Source organism: Saccostrea cucullata, unplaced genomic scaffold (assembly GCF_032062105.1).
Source record: "Saccostrea cucullata isolate Sc308-1 unplaced genomic scaffold, CSIRO_AGI_Scuc_v1 ctg5708, whole genome shotgun sequence".
In the NCBI taxonomy this organism is placed as follows: domain Eukaryota; kingdom Metazoa; phylum Mollusca; class Bivalvia; order Ostreida; family Ostreidae; genus Saccostrea; species Saccostrea cuccullata.
In genome coordinates, this window is record NW_026936843.1 from 3,035 (window position 1) to 26,131 (window position 23,097).

The 23,097-nt window shown below is 34.3% G+C and overlaps 1 protein-coding gene across 1 annotated transcript in view; it reads left to right on the forward strand.

Moving 5' to 3' along the window:
* The first annotated feature begins 1,014 nt into the window (after window positions 1–1,014).
* LOC134246708 (uncharacterized) overlaps window positions 1,015–23,097 on the forward strand; it is a 49,369-nt gene continuing 27,286 nt past the window's right edge. Inside the window, exon 1 of the mRNA XM_062729070.1 lies at window positions 1,015–1,287. Within this exon, the coding sequence (XP_062585054.1) occupies window positions 1,017–1,287 (271 nt within the window). The 5' untranslated portion in view covers window positions 1,015–1,016. The remainder of the gene's footprint in view (window positions 1,288–23,097) is intronic.

Consider the following 23,097-nt stretch of genomic DNA (forward strand, 5'->3'; position numbering starts at 1 on the left):
ATCTTTGAAAATCTTCCCAAGAACCATTGGGTCAGTAAAACTGAAACTTATGTAGAAGCATCCTGGGGTAGTATAGATTCTAAATTGTTCAAATCATGACCCACCCACCCCCCCCCCCCCAGGGTTGGGCGGGGCCACAATGAGGAATCAAAGTTTTATATAGAAATATATAGGAAAAATCTTTAAAAATCTTCTTTTCAAGAACTACTGTGCCAGAAAAGCTGAGACTTATGTGGAAGCATCCTGGGGTAGTGTAGATTCTAAATTATACAAATCATGACCCCCGGGGGTAGGACGGGGCCACAATGGGGAATCAAAGTTTTACATAGAAATATATAGGAAAAATCTTTGAAAATCTTTTTTTCTAGAACCACTGGGCCAGAAAAGCTGAGACTTATGTGGAAGCCCCTATGGGGGTAGTGTAGATTCTAAATTGTTCAAATCATGACCCCCGGGTTAGGGCGGGGTCACAATGGGGAATCAAAGTTCTACATAGAAATATATAGGAAAAATTTTTAAAACTCTTCTTCTTAAGAACCACTGGGCCAGAAAAGCTGAAACTTATGTAGAAGCATCCTGGGTTAGTGTAGATTTCAAATTGTCTTAGTTATGATCAGTGGGGTAGGATGGGGTCACAATATGTATTACAAGGGGGAAATCTGGTAAAGAACAGAATGGTCAAAGCTTCTCTGGTGAGCGATGTGGCCCATGGGCCTCTTGTTGGTTTTAGTTTTGGTTTTTCCCCCAAATCAAGACCCCCTGTGGTAGTGTGGGGCCACAATGGAGGATTACACTTTTACATAAGAAAATAGAGGGAAAAAATCCTCTTGTCAAGAATATAGTTAATGTAATTTGAGTTTTGAAATATATACGGTATATTTTAGGTTGACTTTTACAGCCTTCTTTATGCTTCCGACGTCCTAACTTCGAGCTCTCGCATCGTCGCCCTAAAAGTGCAAATGCGAATGGTCCTAAGGGAACGCCATACCAGGTAGATGAACTTATAAAAATTAAAAATGTCGGAAAAGTCCAAAAGCGAACGTCAATCTAAACCTCTATATTTTCAAGAGGATCCTGACATAACAGACCTGATTTTGATGGTAGAGAACAAAGAACTTTACGTGACAAAAGTAATTCTTATGCGATCCTCTCCAGTTTTCCGGGTCATGTTTACTTCTGACTTCAAGGAGAAGAATGAAAGTACAATATCATTCCCGGAGAAAAAATATGAAGACTTCGTATTGTTTCTGCGAAGTTTTCATCCAGGAGAGCATTTAGAGCTAAATAGTATGTAGTTTAAAACTTTGAAATTTTTGCTGTACCTGTTTAACTGTTTAACGTGACTTGTTTAAATATTAGTATTGTCAAAGGTCAACATGTCCAAAAACGCATTGTTACAATAGCTCCAAAACTATGTGAGGTATAAAGTAAAAACTTTTACAGTTTATAAATATTTTATTGATTAAGAGTTTCAAAGTATCACTTGCTAAAATATACTTAGTAAAAATATTTATCGCTTTTAAAAATGCACATATAACTTATATTTAAAAACACACACACACCTCATTAATTCCGAGCTTATAGTAAAAGCAATCATTGCAGAGACAATAAATGTTTATAAATGAAGAGTACGTTGGACTTCTATAGCCTCTGGAAAGTTTTTTTCCCTGTTTATTTTGTCAAAATATTAAGACTTGAAACCGAAAGTACATATTGCAATTGGTGAATTTTATAGAAACCTTTCTTTTTACAGGGCATGCTTTCAATTACAACGTTTCAGCGACCATTCACATCCAAATTGCCCTTCATTGATAAACATATATTTTTTCTGCAGTGATGGTGTTCACAAATAGGATATAATTAAGCCTTTTGTGCATTTTTCTTTAAATATGCCCATTTTTAATACAATTTTTCTCAAAAAATTAAAATATAAATTGCTTTCAAGTGATACTTTCTATCTGTTAATCATTTATATATTAATACACTGTAAAAGTCTTATTTTATTCCTTACATAGTTTTGGAACTATTTTAAAAATAAATTTTTGACCTTTGATGAAACATTAACACGATACAAAGAACGAGTGCACTTTGATATGTACGGTGGCTTGTATAGGACATGGTGCGAGAATTTTTTATTATTATTATTAATTCGTGGCCACGAATTAAAATTTGTGGGAACGAAATAAAATTTGCTCTGCTCCTTGGTATTTAGCAAACTCACCAAGTACATATACAGTAGGTTGATGACCAAAAGTGCCTCTCTCATACATTTCATGGCTTCTACATGTTCTAGCTGGGCCAAAAGCATCCACTTACAAGAGTTATCATTCCATCTAGCTGCAGAACTGAAGCATTTTGCTTTTCTATATTAGTCTTAGACCATTTTTGATTTTGCCTACGGACTAAAATATAAATATAAGTATATAAATATGAATATATAAACTAGAGCCGAGCTCGTTGCAAAGCAACGAGTAGGTCTTCCGTTAGAGCTGTGGACAGGAAGTACAGACCTTGGGTCAAGGTCACTGCACTTTCTTATGTCAACAACCTTTCTTCCCAGCATGAGCCTCCAGTAAATTTTAATTATAAAGTTATGCTTAAACATTTTTAGCTCACCTGAGCCGAAGGCTAAGTGAGCTTTTCTGATCAAAATTTGTCCGTTGTCTGTCGTTGTCGTTGTCGTCGTCGTTGTCGTAGTCGTTGTCGTTGTAAACTTTTCACATTTTCATCTTCTTCTCAAGAACCACTGGGCCAATTTCAACTAAACTTGCTACAAAGTATCCTTGGGTAAAGGGGATTCAAGTTTTTCAAATGAAGGACCACACCCTTTTCCAAGGGGAGATAATTATGAATTAGCGAAAAATTAATGGCATTTAAAAAAAAAATCTTCTTCTCAAGAACCACTGGACCAGGAAAGATGAAACTCATATGGAATCATCCTCACACTTTGATGAATTATTCATTCCTTCCATAAAATTTTGAGCAAAATGACAATCTTTGTTTTATAATTGGGAGGAAAATTCTACAACTTGCTCTATGTTGTTAACTTCACATGTATCCAAATACATTTTCAAAAAAATATATTGATACAAAAAGCCAAATTTTTCTTACTGTTATACTGTGATTCTGAGGAATTATGACCCAGGGAAACAGAATGTTTACAGTTTTCAGTACCCTAAACCCCCTCCCCACCCCGCCACCACTCCGATACTACACGCCTCCCCGTGATAATAAAATATTCTATATGTTGCATAATTTTGACGAGAAATATAATCTGCCTGTCTTTACAGATAAAGGACTTTTAAAAAAGACTTTTAAGAAAATAAAGTTGTTTTCTTTGATTAAAAAACTTACATAACATATGAGTATTTTCATTATACATATATATATATATATATATATATATATATATATATATATATATATATATATATATATATATATATATATATATATATATATATATATATATATATATATATATATATATATATATATATATGGGTATCCACTTCCGCCCCAGCCCGGGGTTGAACTCTCGACCTTCGGAATCTGTCTCCTAGCAGTGCAGGAACAGAGCGCTACACCGCTTGGCTATCTAGGCAAGTCAAAACACTTGCTTTCGATGCCGATGGAACTCTTGCGGCGCTGCCCTACACTACACGGTCATTGAGAATTGAAGTGAGATACAGTTATTTGGACATTAGTTTTAACAGGAAAAGGAGACAGATTCCGAAGGTGGAGAGTTCAACCCCGGGCTGGGGCGGAAGTGGGTATCCATGTAAAAGTGAATTTCTTTGTGCTTTCTATACTAAAATTTCTTCAATTAGGGCGGTTATGTTAGTTTAAGAGTTGTTTTAAAATGTGCTTTATAAATAATGATTTTATTACAACATATATTGGCAACAATCCTCTGTTAAAACTAATGTCCAAATGACTGTATCTCTGTATCCATCGCTTGTATATTGTTTAACGTCCCTCTCGAGAATTTTTCACTCATATGGAAACACCACCACTTGCTTGTGGAGAACTGTAACATTTCTCCTACACTCGATACTATGGTCCATTGAAAAGGGAGGGGTCATATTTTCGTACCAGCGCCTACTGCGACACAGGACCTCGGTTTATACGGTCTTATCCAAAGTACCAGTCTCCACGTCCCACAGTGGAATTCGAATCCGCGACGTAAGGATTGACTCCTTACTCAAGAGCAGACGCTAGATAGTATAACCACTGTGCCACGCAGGCGACTTGTGTACATGAACATAATATATTGAGACAGCGAACAGCATTTCAAGCTCAAAAGTCCACAAAACAATACAAAGCTGGAGCAATCACGGACCTCCAAAACATCAGAGGTGGGATCAGTGAGCATCTCCTGCCGACCGGTCACACACACAGTTTCCTCTTTGTCATGATCGGGAAATAACAGACTAATCCGTCGTCAATTCACCTTGCAAATAATGTACTAACAATGTGTATGAAAAACGTCAGTCAGCATTTGACTTAATGATAAATTGTGTTTGCTGATATGGTCATTGTATCGACCATAGAACAATTTCCCTTTTTTTATTATTGATCTCATATGATTTGACTTTGATTGAATTCAAGAATAACTCATATGCTGAAGCTATTGCTAAAATAAAGCTGCATATATCTAATCAATGTATATCCCATGTACATAGCATGCGAAAAATAATGAACAATTATCAATTAATGTGACCAGAAATATCTAACTTATGTAATTGTTGTCTTAAAAGCAATACAATTGTACATGTACATAAATGATATATTTACTAATCTGCCTGATATTCTATTTAGTTTCTGTGATAGAAAGAATTCTGCCTTTGGCAAGAGAGTACGGTATGGACGCCCTGATGAAGAGTTTTCATGACTGGCTGTTAGTGGCTGTAGAGTCCCAAACTAAAGACGTCCTCTACCAATTAAAATGCTTCTATCTGGCTGCAGTATACAATTTTGAAGAACTCTACAACAAAATGCTGGAAAATCTGAAGTCTGTTAAAATTGATGCCTACAAGAAAGAACCAACTTTCAAATTGATTCCTCCAGAAGGCAGAGCCCAATTATTTGAAAAACGTTGTGAAGTTCTTGAGACGCAAAATTCGAGTTCCCGTAAGAAAATGTCAGAAGTAAAAAATAATGTAGACTCTCTTCAATTCAGGTGTGAGAAATGCTTGAACTACACCTACATTCCTAAAGAAGACCGAGAATTCATTTGGCGTTAAAAAGCTGTATACTTTTAAATGAGCAATTGAAAAAAAAATGAGAGATATATTTTATCTGGATGTCAAACAAAAAGTTGTTGTTGTTGTTTGATTCTATATTATTGTATAAATAACAAGTACACACGAACATTTTCATGCCTGTCAGCAAGAAAACAACAGAGACTATTATTATTTTATTGGTTAAGACACAGATCTTATTGCATTTCAATAACATATAATGCGGTACATTTTTTTTTTAAAAATTAATTACATAAAGGCATTGATTGGCGGTTTTTATTGATTACCTGATTACATAAAATACAATACAATAAATGTAATGACTTCATGGAGAATTATCATATGAGAGAAAGCTTTCCCTCACTTAAAAGCATATAATGAGTATACTTCCCTAAATTACAGAGTTCATGCACATTGAGAACACCTAATACTTTTATAGATTAAAAACAGATGGATTCTGTCAGTAATACAATCATGTACTTCTTGATAATTTTTAACCAAGCTTTTCCGATTGTAGATTGATTGAAACAAAATCAAATTCATCCTCTACTTCATTTTTACACATCCTACTTTCACTAGGTTTTTTATTATGTCGTCCTGTCTCAGTTTTAAGGTTATAAGATGAACGTTTAATTCGACTAATTTGCTTTTTGTACGTAGCGGGTATAGGCTTACAAAGATAATACTGTAAAGAAAAAACTGTCTTAAATATGTTTGTAAATATAACATTTTGATGAATTATTCATTTCTTCCATAAAATTTTAAACACGAATATGTTTTATAATTGTGATGAAAATTCTACAACTTGCTCTATCTTGTTAACTTCAAATATATCTTAATCCATTTTAAATTAATACAAAAAGCCAAATTTTTATCACTGTTTTACTGTGATTCTGCGGAATTATGACCCAAGGAAAAGGAATTTTTACAGTACCCTATATGGTTATAATGGCAAGTCCATTTTTTTCTGTGGTCGGGAAACCCAAAATATATGTCGGATTAAAAAGTAAAATAGGAGGTGCACAATGGCAATATGAAATAAAGATTCTGTGAAGGTTTCATCAAATTTCATTCAGTGGTATGAGGAGATGCGGATAAGAGATGGGTATTCCAAAGCGTAACAGACAGACAGACGAACGGACGGATGTACAGCTAGACAGACGGACGGACAGACATATCGATTTCTATATACCCTCCCGCTTTTCAAGAGGTGGGTATAAATATATGGTCTCAGCAATTGAAATTATCGATCGGTATTTTAAGAATCAAACATTGAAATGAAAAAAGAAATGATTTGAATTCCTTCATACAGCTTGTACAGTCTACAAGTATAAAGCCGGGATCTCCTTAAGAGAGAAGCATAAAGTACTTTTAACATGTCCGATTTACCCAAACGAGTGACACAAAGGTGTTATAGATGTCATTTTTCTGGTAGCACATAGAGGGTATAGGCTTACAAAGATAAAACGATAAAGAGAAACTGTTTATAAGATGCTAGTAATTCTACAACGATTATAGGAGACTTCAAAGAAATGCCGCGGACATTATTCTCCAATAAATCACGAACATCATCAAAAAAATTATCAGATCAGAAACACGTATCAAACCTGTACAGTTGAAATAAATATCTGACTGTAAATTGAAATACTTGTTTAGACCACATCGATGTGTCGTCTTTTGCAGTCTGAAAAGACAAAATGTTCTATATCAAAACACATTTACAAGAGGTTATCGTGGACTAAAATTAATACCTTGTAGTTTGTATAAGTACTTACAAAATCTGAAAGGGACACAAAACAACAAAAACATGAAAAAGTTAAAGTTAAATAAATGTTGAAAATTTTAGCTTGATACCTTGTTAAAGCATAAAATAAAAAAAATGTATAGACAAGAAACAAAGATTGTATTTTAATCTTTCAAAATGTTTATTTGTATACCTTTGCCTTACATTATCGAAATGAGGTTTTTAATCGTCAAAAGTATAAAAAAAAAAATGTACCTGATACACACTTTCAACATGAAAACAAGTTGTATCAAACTACCTCGCATCTAAATGTATCGTTTTAAATAACTTATCTTAGACAAGAAATCCAGAGAAGCATGTCTTTCCGCCAGCTGTGAGACTACCATAAATGTTAAATGCAGTAATTCTCACCCACACCCGTGATTGTTTGGACAAATATTGAATTGAAAACATACTTCCATACGCTACTGCTGCATCGGAAACCTCCACTTTGCAGGAGGCTCGAGCAATAATAGACCCGTCCTTTATAAGATCGGAGTATATCTGTCCTTTTCCGTGACATTCTATACCAGAGTAAAAGGCGTATAGTCCGTCATGGTCAGCTGTGAAGACACCGGTCTCTGAATTATACAAGGACTATAGACATGCGTAAACACGATTGTTCTTCCTTCCGGTAAGGGTTTATCAGCACCAAGATACGTCGTGAATCCGGGTTTTAATTGTGAAATGTTTCCTGAAAATTCAAAAAAAAAATAAGCTTTGTGAAAGACTTTCAGCGGATTACTTTTGCCTTAAATGTTCTTAAAATATTGAAGTAAATATTTATGAGAACAAATAAAAATGTATCTCTAACATCTTCCTTTTTTTATGACAAAATTTTATTTATAAATGATGCAAAATGAGTTTAATAAGTCATTGGCAGTGTATGGCATGACAAAAAGATTGATGCAAGTTCTAAATCGATTGTATTTATAAATATAGTTTCATGGCCCAAAACGTATGGAATTCGGATGAGGCTATGCAGTTCATTTACCGCACCACTGCACCATCGAGGTCTGGATCGATAGTGTGATGATGCAAAGATGAGAAATAAATGGTGCGATTACGACAAGCAATGGAGCGATAACGCGATGGCAATGATGTGATGACCCGACAATACGATGCGATGATGCCATGGCACGATGAAGTATGAAGGTGTGATAATGACCAATGTTTACTATCGCCTCGTCGTGCTATATCGTACCATTGTCCTTGCATTGTCGCGCCACCGCAATATCGTCATTGTACTATCAGTCTATCACACCGTTGCGTTATTCTCATCACGCCATAGCTTCATTTCAATATCGTGCTATCGCATTTTTGCATCATGTACCCTTAAGTCGATGCTTGATGGTGCAAAAAGTTACCGATGTGGGTTTACTTGGTTCCATTGCATCATAACATGCAAAAAGTCCTGTAATTATATATATTTTTTTAATTTCATTTTTCAAATTGTTGCCCTTTTTGACTTTTAAAAAAATCATTAAAATATAAATTTCTTAGACTTACCAATCAATTTTTTTATTTTCATTGATTAACCTCAAGAGAGTGCCGTTCAGTTCTTTTGATTCTGTTTGTACGTCCATCAACGCCAAGGTAACGTATCGTGTTTGTATTTTCAGTCCATTTAAAACTTGTAATTGATTTGTGATATTCTCTTTCACAATTGTCACAATATCTTCCCAAGCAGTCATATTATGTGTCAATAACTCCTTGCCCGATTCCAGTAATTGAACTCTACTTTCCAAAGTAACAATATCATTTCGCAATGACGCTATTTTTACATTTTGATCCTGGTTATGCTGTTCTAGCTGGGCGTCTCTGTTAGCATAATACTGACGTTCAATTTCCAGATTATGCACCCTTAGAATAAGATCATTTACACGTTTATCTAGTTCTAATACCAAAGAGCTGAGGATGTCATTTCCTTGATTCCCGACTGTTTGAGTTGTCGCTGCCACAGAATTGACAATGCTTTGGGAATTGCCATGCAGAAGACACGATGATGTTTGTAGAATGATCAGAGGTAGTAGAAAGATAAAAACTTGCTTTAAAAACATGTCTGTTTTTTCTGCAAAAACTTTATTCATACGCATGTGATACTATAATATCTTGTGGACACTGAACTTGCGCTCTATCACCGGATAACAAATACTTGAACATTTATCTGTTATCTGAATTTTAAACATCGACGCAAGGTACATGATGCATGGCATTTTCTACATAATTTACATGAATATATGTACATGTGACTATTTTTTTTAATAAGGAAAAGGCAGACATATATCATAATGTATGAGAGGTATCACTGTCCAATTTTCATATACATGTATATGCAAAATTCCTAGCTTTCAACCATTTAATGTACATTTAAGTTTCAGTTTGAAAAAAATACATACGGAATTTATATATCTCAGTTGATTCGATACGCAAAAACATGCTCTGCGTATGAGCAATATCTGGGAAGAGTTAAATTTTTGACAAGTAAGTTGATGATACAAGGATATCAGCGGCCTTATTTAAAATCATCATTTTGTAAGTTATATGTTTGATACAATGACCTTGTCAGAAAATACAATTTATCATTGAGTCAAATGCTGAGTGACGTTTTTCATACTAATTGTTAGTCCATTATTTATACCCTGAATTGACAATGGATTTTTTCCGTTATTTCCTGATCATGACAAGGAGCACACGGCGGGTGTAACCTGTCAACAGGGGATGCTCACTCCGTGGCACCTGATCTCACAGTCACCTATGATTATTTAGAGGTCCGTGTTTGCACTGCTTCTATTTTATATTGTTTTAAGGGTATTTGAGCTTGAATACTGTTCGTTATCTCCATATATTTCAAATCAGCATAATAAATAATGTAATAAAAAAACATGCAATATTATAAGATTTTTTTAGCATTGCTTTTGAGATTTGTTTCTAAGCCATGATTTTACAAGTTTCGTTGTTTACGAGGTATGGAGAGACCAGAGAATTCATTACCACGATGAAAAGTAAAAAAAAAATTATATAAATGACAACCCACCACATCCTCAACCATTATAAATCAATTACCCATAAACCATATTTTTTTGATTCCACGAAAACATAAAGTTTTAGAGTTATTTAACATGAGATACTTTATTTCAATATTCTGAACATTGCTTGACAAAGTAAGTTTGTATGACTATAGTCATTCATCAAGACAGTTTCCATTAAGTAGTCCACTAACTTTAAACAAATTCAGGTAAAGCACAATAACAAGAGGCCCAGGGGCCACATCGCTCACCTGAGTGAAAGACCTCTACTTGCAAGAATTATGCATGTAGATGTTAGAGTATGGACTTCCTCTTTTTATTCATTTACTATTATTGGGCTTGATCTAAGCATAAGATTGCTAAGAATGCCTTTCTCTCAACCAGTGCTTAATGCCTACCTCATTATCAATTTAGTCATAAAGAGGTCAATCTCAGTATTTCTGCAGAATATAACACTTGTACCGTCAACTCTGAATTGTTATACGCTATTATTGAACAATAACATTTCTCTCCTTTTTGGTGGGTGTAACATTAGCTATGACAGTTATAATAAAAACAGAAAATGTGAATAAGATTTTCTTTTATTTCTTTACGAAATTCAACAGATTTGGTGAAAATTTATCAGACAATTAGTAGTAATATAATAAAAACTAAGAAGTGTTAATAACAATCAACTATCTAAATTTTATATGACTTCAACAGACATATATGCACACAGTATCAAATATGCAATATTGCAACACAATTGTGACAGAAATGCAAAACTTCCTGATAATAACATTACATGTAAACATTAGATGCTTTGTAAACATTTCAAACATTTGTTTAGAGGAAAGTTGATTACATCAAAGTTATGATTTGAAAGATACAAAATACACTGTATTTAGTTTTAAGTTCACTTAACAGTTAATCTTTCCTATACATAACGAAAGCGAAAATTGGAAAGATTGCAACTGAAAGTGAATAAATATATGATGGTCAACAGACTGTGAATTTGAATATCAACTATCATTTTAAAAGAATTTTTAATAAGTAACATATTGGAGTACCTGCAGGAATCAAATTACCTAAACTTGATGGTAATATTCCAAAATGGAATGATAAAGATCTTTTTGCAATCAATAATTTTGATTTTAAAGACCAGTCATGAGAAATTATAGTGATCCACCTTTTTTTCCCTCTCTTTTATAGGAAAAATTGTAATGTTATAAAGAGGTAGGTTTACCTCCCTTTACGGGCTGTCCATTGACCCCCTCTTTTCATACTTACCTGGGAATAAGTGTTTAATATACACTGTATAGTCAATTCCCATTAGAGTATAATATAATGGTGGTCACATATTAATATCTCAATGCTGGAGAAAATTAAATATCAATTAATATCGAGTAAACTGAAATCAGCAATATACTAGTAACTTAGAATGAGTTGTCAGTTTCTCTCTGATTATGCAGGTTGCTTCCCTATTCTACACAGGTAACTACATCTAGTAAAAGTAAATGTTTCAAGCAATTTCTGAGTGTTTTGAAATACAAAAATACAATAAACATGATAAACGTAATCATTTTAAGACAAAAAATCAAAAAAGATAAATAATCAAGTCAAAATATTTTGATCAACACAAAGTTTCATATATACAATGAACATTATTTTAATACAAAATGATGTAAATGATATTTATAAAAAAAAACAAACAAAAAAATCCTCTAACCGAGCTGTGCTTTCAAAATGTATCAAATTCTAATTCCGCAACAAGAATAAACAAGTCGCTCTAAACAAAAATCAATAAGTATGCTGGATGGTCATGATCATTAAACTAATCTCTGAGAGCTTTGTACTAATTCATAGATAATGGCTTTAAATATAGTGTGTGAACATTTGCAAGTATTTCATTTTCAGGTGTATCTATTGGTTAATTTGTAGACCACCCAGCCTGTTTAAAGCCTCAGCAATCGTGATACATGTACATATGTATCTACAATACTGCATGAGTTTGATTATAAAGTAATTACATAAAGATTTGAATTACATGCATGATACAAATTAATATTTACACTTAAATTGTTATTACATTTGCTCTGGAACAAATATTAATTCATATAAATGTAAAAGTTTATACTCTCATGTACTCCAGTATTGTTCTGTATGGACTAAATGTCACAATTAAGACACAGTGCGTAACATTAATAAACTTAAAATATTTCTATACAGCAATTTTTTCATGAACAGATAATATTCAGTGAATTTACTTCAAAAATTATAGAATATACAGTGTTGAACATATATCAAAGATACCAATTACTTGATGCAAGTTATATTTCTAGTACAACTCTATAATCATTATTTAGCAGAACTCATTAATTGTTTTAAATTAAACTTTGTAAACAATTCATGTAATCTCAAAATGTTTCATGTATATTCAAAATACCAAGTTCATGATATTCAGTAAGGGTAATAATGAATCACAAACATCAATACATACAGTATATACATAATTTATAAATATTAACACATAATACAATGATCATCGTTTTTTAGACATGAATGATTGTCATTGATGGTACATGAATTTTCCTTAACATGCAACATTCAATTATTTTGCACATTTATTAATTGTCTGTTAAAAATTAATCCACAGTAAAAAGTCATAATTAAGGATTCCTGTTTAGTCCAACTGTTTTATGATCATTAATGAGTTGATTGCAATTTTTTAAAGCTATTCCGTGCATGCATATAAAAAAAGATTAAAGTATAATACATATGCCTAAAAACAAACAAAATTTTACATCAAGTAATTGGTGCCTATAAGATACCTACTGTATACAGGGAAATATTCGCCTCATTTTATTTTTTCCCCTGTCATCCATTTTAGAGGTAGACAAATTTAAAACGGAGTAAATTAAAAGAACACAGTATGATTTCTTCAATGAAACTGTGACTGGGGGAAATTTAAAACGTTGCAAAATTGTGTGAAAGGGTGAAAATAACACATGAGCCAGGGCGAATATAACCCTGTATACAGTAATCAATGTACCAAATGTCACAAGTGACACTGGCACATTGGTAGGTGGGAGAGGGGACAAGATGACGTATCTCCCCCAAAAAAGTTCTCGTGCGTCCCTTATATCAGATTTATAAAGTATATGTACAGTATACCATTTTATGGTCTGACCAATATGCCTCAATCACATCAGTTTCACAATAAGGGAAGTTCGTGAAAATCAAATCAAGTTGTGAACCTGAATCATGAGTTACCTTTTTTACCAATTGTGTGCATTTTAAATTCAACTTCATAAAACTGAGAAATTCTTTGTGACCTGTAAACAAATCAAAATTAAAATCTCCAATAATTATCAATTTTTTCTCTGTGTCTACAAAAGGTTTTAAGTGCAACATAACTTCACTTTCAAATTCTTGTAAAGAACATGCTGGGAACTTGTATAAAACAACTATCTGCACTTCTCCAAGGTCTCTGAAATTTATTAAAGCTATGATGAATTCAAGCAAAGTGTTTCTGAATTTTGAGACTCCTGTCATCAAATGGCCCTGTTTAACGTATAATGCTGTTCCATGATGAGGACGATTGCTGTCACTTCTCTTTTCATGATTAAACAAAGTCAAGTAACCTTCCATCATAAAATTCTGTTCATCATTGATGGTTAATCTTGTTTCTGAAAAACCAATAACATCTGATGCTACAACATTGGGTTCATTTTTAATTTCATCAAAATGTTTATGAAGAGATCTTGCATTATTAAACATGATTTTTAGTTTGCTCTGGTCTGTTTTGTACAATGGAAGATAACACAGTTTTAGAGGTGCTTCCTTCCTCATTCTTTCCATTTCTTCTACGACTTTTTCATCAACAGTTAATGCTTGCTCATTGAAATTCAGAATATGCAACTTGTCAACAGATCTAACTCTACTAAGAGCTACATAATGAATGTGGGGTGTTTTCCTTATCCTTGATTGAGACAAATCTACTACAATTTCATCAACAGTGCAGCCCTGAGCCTTATGAATTGTCTTACCAGCAGCTGGTCTTAAAGGAAACTGTATTCTTTGATATGTAGTTGAACTGAAAACAAAAGAACGCTGACAGTCAAATATTGGTGTCCAATCATCCATAACATCATCATGGAAAAGATGTCTGTATTTCTGTCGAGCAATTCTCCCTACTGCAGAATCTAAAAACTTCACCCACACTATACTTGGCCTTGATACACCAGCTAATCTGTTTTCAACAAGAAATACAGTACACGATGAACCATTTGTCAAGCCATCAGTAACATCAATATTAACTGTAATGTCATATATCATTCCAATGGCTAGAGTTAGTCTTGTCATGAGATTTGCAGTTTTGCTTACATCATCCTGATTTTGCAATGATCTGAGTAGTCGATCTTTCACAGACTTACTGTGGTCTTGGAGGACACTGTCAACAGCTTTTACAATGACTTTTTCACCAGGAAGTTGCTCTATAAGTTTATTGTTATAATCATCTACTTTTGCATTCATTGTGAAAAGATGGGGAGCATTGTGTGGATAAAGTGGACTATTTTCAGCAATGATGCACTTGTGAATTATATCTAAGTCCTCAGAAGTCATCTCATTGTGACGAAGGCGGTTCAAAAGCTGTGCAAATTCTAAATCATCCTTTTGTGGCATTACTTCATCTAATTCAAATAAGGTGAAGTTTTCTTTCCAGAGATTACATGCAAGTGCTTGGGCATTTTGTTTTAAATCCTGAAAAATCCATCCATCCATGATTGGTTTAAGTTGAAAGAAATCTCCAACAGCAATAATACTAATGTCTCCAAAGGGCCTCTTCAAACCAGTAAGAAGCTGAAGTCTATCGTTGATGAATTCCAACTTTGCATTGCCAACCATTGAAATTTCATCTATGATGACAACTGACAAATTTCTGTATTTAGTTCTAAATGTGTTCAATTCATCACAATGCATGTTTTGCTGCCTTTGGTTAATTTTCTGATGAAATGCAGAAGCAATTGTTTGACCACCAATGTTAAATGCAGCTTTACCAGTGTATGCACAAAGAAGAATTCGTATATCATCTGGATTTTCTCCCTCCTTAGCACATAAATACCGATGTAAAGCTTGATAAAGTGCTCGAATTACCACTGACTTCCCAACGCCTGCACCTCCTGAGAGATATGCATAAATAGGTCCCTGTTTACATTTGATCCATTGCATCACATGATTGAAGAATTCACGTTGCTTCAAATTCAGACTGGCTACAAGCTTTAAATACTCATCATCAGGTAATCTAACAGAACTTTGCTCACTCAATTGTCTTGTTAATGGAATTCCAACATCATTTCCTATATCATACTCTCTCTGTTCAATTGGCCTTTCAGGATTAAAGTGAACAAATTTTTCAGAGTCAACATTTCCTTCATATTCATCTTCTGCCTCAGTTTGTTGAGCACCAGGAGCTAATTCATCATATGCTTCTGTCAAATCATCTTGCACCATTTGTTCTGCCTGCTCAAGCGCATCAGCATTGTGTTCATACTGTTTGATTTTCTGAGTTAAGAAAAATTTCTTCTGGTTAAATGACTGCTCATAGCTCTGCTGTCCACACAGAAGATCAGAACTTTCATTTCGCCATGGAGTGAACAGCATTAGTTTTTCTCTATAGTAATTTTCTGGGTCTGTCTTTAATCTGTAACGCACATATCTTAAAACTCTTGGCGTTTTTCTGCGCTTGATTTTGATTCCATTTTTCAACACAACTAATGTGCTTTCATCTGTAAATTCACTTTCAGTATCAGATCCACTGTCTTCATTTTCTGACTGTTGTGTCTCATCATCATTTGTTTCCATTTCAGGCAACTCAGTTATATTTTCTTTTGGGAAAACTACATCTATCTGAGAGACATAGTCAGCTAAACACCAGTTTTCAAGTTGTTTTGGACGTTTTGCATATCTTTTGACTATGTTACTGCATTCTATGTCTGTGGAGTTGGCATTCAACTTTTCAAGTTCTGAATCAGGTTTGACAAGTATTACACGTTCATCAACTGGAGATGTGTTTATAAACATTACATCTCTTGATGCTTTTGTAAGTGGCATTTGCAAAACCAGATATGCTGCTTCTTGTGCTCCAACTTCAACACTGTTAAGAAACTGATTTCCAATGTGTCTAACTTGTCTCTTAATGTCAAGATTGCCCTCTCTTGCTTCTTTTGCAGCTCTACTCAGAAGATCACTCATACCCCTTTGGGATTTACTTATGTATGAGACAATGTACATTGCACAAGCATATGGGTCCAAGACATACTGAATGTCAATATTAGCTGCCCATGCATGAAGAAGGGTACTGTTGTAAGCATTCACTCTAAGATCGCAGGGTTTACGCTTTAGAAATACTTTGGGTCCTCTCAAGGAACTTCTGATGCATTTGATATAATCATCTTCAGATAGCTGTAGTACATCTTGCAAGAACTCTTGAAAACTGAAGCTTACATCACATCCATTTTTAAATTCATTCATTTTGTCTTGCATAGCTTTATACATCTTCCTGTATTTCTCAACTTCACTTTCCACGGTTCTAATATCATTGTAGTTTGGAGTGGTGGGAGTGGAAATCCAAATCTACAAACAGCCTTTCCTTTTTTGCATGTTTGAGAGTGTTTATGCACTTGTAATTCTAGCATATTGTCTTCTACATTTCTTTCACATTTTAAGTAGCTGTCAACAAATGCTACAATTTCCTTGTCATCATTTTCCAAGTATTTTGGAGCATTTTCAATCCAAACAATCATGTGAACATGTGGTGATCCCCTTTGTTGAAATTTAACCCTATAGAAGAAGTCCTCTACCTTGCCAATAGGATGATGATAACTCTTGATCACAGTATTCAAAAAAGTTCTAAAACGATGATCAAAATACCTTGTACATGTAATTGGATCTTTTTGAACTAACTTTGATTTTTCAGTCCACGTCATGTTCTCAATTTCTGAATCTGTGTATTCTCTGTCATCATTTAAGACTCCTAGTGCTCTTATCAGATCATTCCATCGTGTATCTGCAGCAGAAAAGGACATAAACCAAGTTGGTAGACCAAGTTGTCGTATCATTGCAAAAACATCTTTCTTCCTTGTTTCAAGATATGGAGGAGAATTTCTCAACTGTTTGAATACGTAAAATCCCTCATTGTGTCTAACAATGTTGTTAATTTGATCAGGATTTCTTATTTCATTTGCAGTAAAGGTTTTCCCTTTTGTTTTGCACTTTCTAAGAGCTAAATTGCATTTGTCTGTTACCTGTTTTAATTGAATTTTTTTCAATTTGAAAAACAAATTTGGTACCGACTGTGCAGCACGTCTATCAACACTTCGTAATTCCCACTTGGCAATATCAGCATATGAAACAGGTACCTGACGCTGATCGTTGTCTACTCTTCCTTTACCACAGAATATTGTTGGAAATGACAAATACTCTGCCATTTGATCTTGATACAAACTAAGTGGACGCTGTCCCTCTCCTGGAGCAAATGTGAAGATCTGATTCATATCATACGAGCCGCTGTCTAATAGTGTATCACAATTTCCATCCTTACCACAACTATCAACTTCGCAGAATTCGTCTGAGTCTGATTCATCTGATTTATCATGCAGTGTTGAACCTTGATTGGTGTGACCCTCAATAAACTCTCTCATTAATTCATTTGCTGAATTGGTAACTTCATGGAACCAGTTGTCATCTATGTTTATGTTTGAATTCTGATAATATTCACTGTTTTTCATTAACCAATGTAAAGCAATCAAAACCTTTGTAGGTCGAATATTTTCATGACAATAAGAGTGCTGAAAGGATAGTTTTCTTTTTAACTTCACAGGTATTGTAATATTTTCATCAAGTCTCCTAGGAAGACTATTGATTGTTGGTTGAATGTCAACTGGCACATTTACAACATTTCCTTTTACAGAATACTGCCCTCCTCTGGGTAATTCTCTTATCTGCATGAAAGGAATTCTTAAGGATACAAGTCTTTCTTCCAATGGTAACAAATTTAGTTCACTTGGTTTTTGTACCCATGTCATTCCATTTGCTAAGGAGAGTTTTGGAGTTCGACTTTCTTTTAAGCTTGAATTGCAAGTGTTGCATATCCATTCCTGCCCATTTACAGACTTTGTATTAGTAAGATACTTTCTTTTGATTTCAGCATCCAACAAAATATTATCGACATTTGATACACTTTCATGAAACCATGTCTGTTGGCAACATGTGCATACAAACACAGGACCAATTCTTACATTGTTGTGAAAATTGTCAACACACTCCACGGCATCAACTCCAAATTTACTTTTTCTGTATCTTTGTTTTTCAGTTTCAATATACTTTAAATTCTCCCGTGAGTGTGCTTTTGATTGTTTTGCAGCAATGTTTTCCGATGTTCTATATTCTTCATTTTTTCTTTTTTCTTTCTTCTTCAATCTCTCTTTTTCTAATTGGTCAGGATTTTGTCTCATTTCCTTTTTCTTCATTAAATCTCTTATTTGCTCATTATGCCTGTACTCTTCTTCTTGCCTTTTAATTATCTTTCTGTACCTTTCCTTGTCTTTAAACTCTGGATCTTGTCTTTTGTTTCTCTTACTGTCCCTTTCCTTGTCTTTAAACTCTGGATCTTTTCTCTTGTTTTTCTTGCTGTCTCTTTCTTTCCCTTTATACTCTGAATGTTGTCGCTTGTTTCTCATACAGTCTCTTTCCTTGTCTTTAAACTCTGGATCTTGTCTTTTGTTTCTCTTACTGTCCCTTTCCTTGTTTTTAAACTCTGGATCTTGTCTCTTGTTTCTCTTGCTGTCTCTTTCTTTCCCTTTATACTCTGAATCTTGTCTCTTGTTTCTCATACTGTCTCTTTCCTTTTCTTTAAATCTGGATCTTGTCTTTTGTTTCTCTTACTGTCCCTTTCGTTGTTTTTAAACTCTGGATCTTGTCTCTTGTTTCTTTTGATGTCTCTTTCTTTTCCTTTATACTCTGAATCTTGTCTCTTGTTTCTCATACTGTCCCTTTCCTTGTCTTTAAACTCTGGATCTTGTCTCTTGTTTCTCTTGCTGTCCCTTTCTCTTTCTTTAAACTCTGGATCTTGTCTCTTGTTTCTCATATATTCTCTCATGTACTCCTTTTTATCTTTCTTTATTTCTGCTGTTTTTAAGTGACCAGTATTACTACCAACAGATTGTTTATTTGTAAAAGCAGTTGTTGACTGATCTAATCTACAATATTGATGTACACTTTGATTATTTCTTGGGAAGCTATGAATAAGTGTATGAAAGGCAACAGGCATCACTTCGAATTCAGTTGCAAATTCAATGTGCATACTTCCATATATTGCATACAGAAACCCTAACAAATCATCTAAGCAGCAACTGTGTCTCATCCGAGACTTTCCATCACAATCAGACAAACCATTTTCCCCATGAGAATGCGAGTCAAAAAAATAAAAATCATTGTCTGAAGCTTTGTACAGTGCTGAACATATCGAGCCAATCATTATTAATACATATCTAGATAATCCCAATGCCTGTTGCAGACATTCACGCAGAGTTTGAACTTGATTTCTGTTTTCACCAGAATCAATATGAATTGGTAGTTCATCAAACATCAGTAATCTACTTCTCAGTTTTCCAGCACTCTGCAGATTCTTCACAACTGTGTTGTACAAATTATCTCCCTTGAGCAGAGTTTGATCTAAAAAGGAAGTAGTGAAAGAAAAATTTTCATATGACTTTGACAACATCATTAGTGAATTACAAGTACACTGATTGCCTCTTGAAAATGATGAAAACCTCATGCTTCCCTGATGGAAAGACCCAAACACTAGATTATCTGAATTCTGATGCATACAATTTCCTTGTAGTGCATGTGATGTTTCTTTTGGAATATTGTTCATTGAAAATTGAGAAAAATTCTGAGTTGTAATCTGAGATGAATTCTGAGTAAGCAACTGAGATGAATTCTGAGTAATAATCTGATTCAAAGTGGTCTCAGGGAGAGCCGCAGAGACCACTGTCACAGGGGTGGTAGAGATCACCCCTGCCGGTACAGATGTCATAGGTGTTAGGACGTGGCCTACACCCAGAGGCACAGATGGTTGGACGTGGCCAACATCTGTGGGGTACTTGTCACCCACATCTGCCTTACATGTGTTCTTCTTCTTTACAGCAGCTTTCTTCCAGCTCTTCTTCCTAGGCATTCTGTGATCAACAAAAAATACAAGAATGTTATAATCTATATTATAAAAGATCGATTAGAGTAGCCTATACTTGATACATACACGCATTCTCAAATTAATAATGCTGCCATCACTGACACTTTCACAATTACATCTAAAACAAATGCCAACATCCATTGAAAGAGGGTGCTTTAGATGAGACCAAATAAACCGAGGTCCGTGTTGCAGTAGGTGTTGGCACAAAAAAGATCTCTCCCTGCTCAATGGCCCCGAGTGCCGCATACAGGACAAAAGAAGGTATAGTTTTAGCGTTATTGCGCCCCAGAAATGTAATGACATCAAAGTTTTGAAACTGGCTTAAATATTAGTTCAATAAATGACTATGATAATTCAGGAAAGAATATGGCATGAAGGTTTACCATTCTGCAAATATGACGTCATTAATGTGAAGCATTTTTCTATTTTCAACAGAAGAAGCCTCAAAATGGCACATTTCAAGGGTGATTTTCCTTTAGAAAATGGTGTCCACAGCCGTCGCCTACGTTAATTTTTTGATATTTTGTTCAAAATTCAATAACAAATCACGTGTCTCAAGATCTTTGTGGGCGATGCCTGTGGACAATGTTATCTGAAAGAAAATTCCATTGGAAATTGGTGTCTTCTGCACCTTTTTAAGAAAATACGGGAAAATGCACGTTTATGACGTCATAATTAGCATTTAAAAAACACATGTGAGAAGAATGACTTGTATGATTTTTCTGCATTGAATTTCAATTATTTAGAAAGCATGAGATTTCGACTTTTACACCAGTTTCATTTTTTAGAAAATCACAGGGCAAAATTTGTATGGAAACCATACCTTGTTCTTTGCAGCTCTCTCCACCGGCAAGTGGTGGCGTCTTCATGCGAGTGAAAAATTCTCTTGAGGGACATTAAACAATATACAATCAACAATTACAGAGGAATGCAAGTTACATGTAATTAGTAAAGCATTTTCACATAAATCTTACCTTTAAGATGTGTCACACATTTCAAGCAACTATATGTACCATATACACTGTAAATGTATCCAACATTTACTAGCAAACACTTTTACTGTAATCATCCAAATTACACACATGTACCCTAAGTAACTAATTCAAACCAATTTAATGTTTTATTTCCTACAATTTGACAGATATTTTTATGAAAAAAGCTCTACTGTTTTGGATTTCATAAAAGTAACTGCTTCTTTAAAGTGCATCATAACTCAATATCAAAAGTCATGGCAAAGATTATCATATTGCATAATCGCACACCAAAAAAGTCTCGTCACAACTCACAAGTAATACACAATGATGTAAAAGAAAAATATGTGAGTACAAATATGGTCCAATATAAAACAAGAAATTGACATTGGATTTATACAACCAGAAGTTTCTGTCAAGACTGAAGCTCTAGTTTTTGATTGAAAGACAAAAGATGCATTAATTGACAAAGATTGATGATTCTAAGCCAGTGAAGTACTTGAGACATTCAAAAGTCAGTCACAGTGACCTACTTTTTAGTCAACATTCTCCGAAAACCCAAGGTGCATCAACTGACAGTTTGACAATTCTTAGCCAATGAGTACTCTAAAACTCTTAAATATAGCCATAAATGTCACAAGTACGTCACCGTGACCTATTTTTCGATCATCATTCTCCAAAAAACCAAGATGCTTCAATCGACAAAGATTGATGATTCTAAACAAAAAGTTCCTGAGATACTTAAATATAGCCATAAAATGTCAGAAATAGGTCACCGTGACCTACTTTTTGATCGGCATTCTCCAAAAACCCAAGATGCATCTAATGACAAAGTTTGATGATTCTAAGCCAATAAATATCTGAGATACTCAAAAATAGGTCAATATGACCTACTTTTTGGTTGACATGCTCCAAAAAAACCTATATGCATCAAATGACAAAGTTTGATGATTTTAAACCAATAAGTACCTGAGATACTTAAATATAGCCATAAAATGTCGTAAGTAGGTCACCGTGACCTACTTTTTGTTCAACATTTTCTGCAGCCTAAAGATGCATCAACTGACAAAATTTGATGATCATAGGTCTAATAGTTTTCAAAATATGCCTTTTAAACAATTTAAAAACTAGAACTGTCCAAACGGGACAAAATACCCCCCGCTGGGTTTTTCAGAAGTAAGTTTTTCCATAATAAAGATATGTATCAAACACGAATTATCAAATTTTTCTTCCAACGACCTTGAACTTCCCCAAATGACCTTGGGTTAAGGTCATGACACACTCTTGGGTCATGGGCAATCTTTGAGTGAAATGAGAACCTACCAAGTTTATCCATAAGAAAGATATGGACCGGACACGAATTATGAAATTTTTCTTCCAGTGACCTTGAACTTCCCCAAATGACCTTGGGTCAACGTCATGACACACCCTTAGGTCATGAGCAATCTTAGTGTGAAGTAGTAAATTCTAATGTCCCTCTGTTAGAAAGATATGGACCGGACACGATTGCACAGACAAACGGACAGCTAGACAGACAGACAGACGGACAAGGTGATTCCTTTATACCCCCCCAAACTTTGTTTGCGGGGGTATAACAAATGCCTGCAAAGTTCAAAAAGTAGGTCACAGTGACCTTATTTTTCATAAATAAATTTTAAGGCCCCAAGATGCATCAACTTACAAGATTTGGTGATTCTAAACCTCTGGGTGTCTGAATCAATGGGACTATATGTTTTAAAAAAGATTATCCATTAAGTTCAAAAAGTAGGTCAGGATGACCTACTTTAAGTTAATGTTGTTTGGGGACCCAAGATGCACCAATTGACAAAGTTTTATG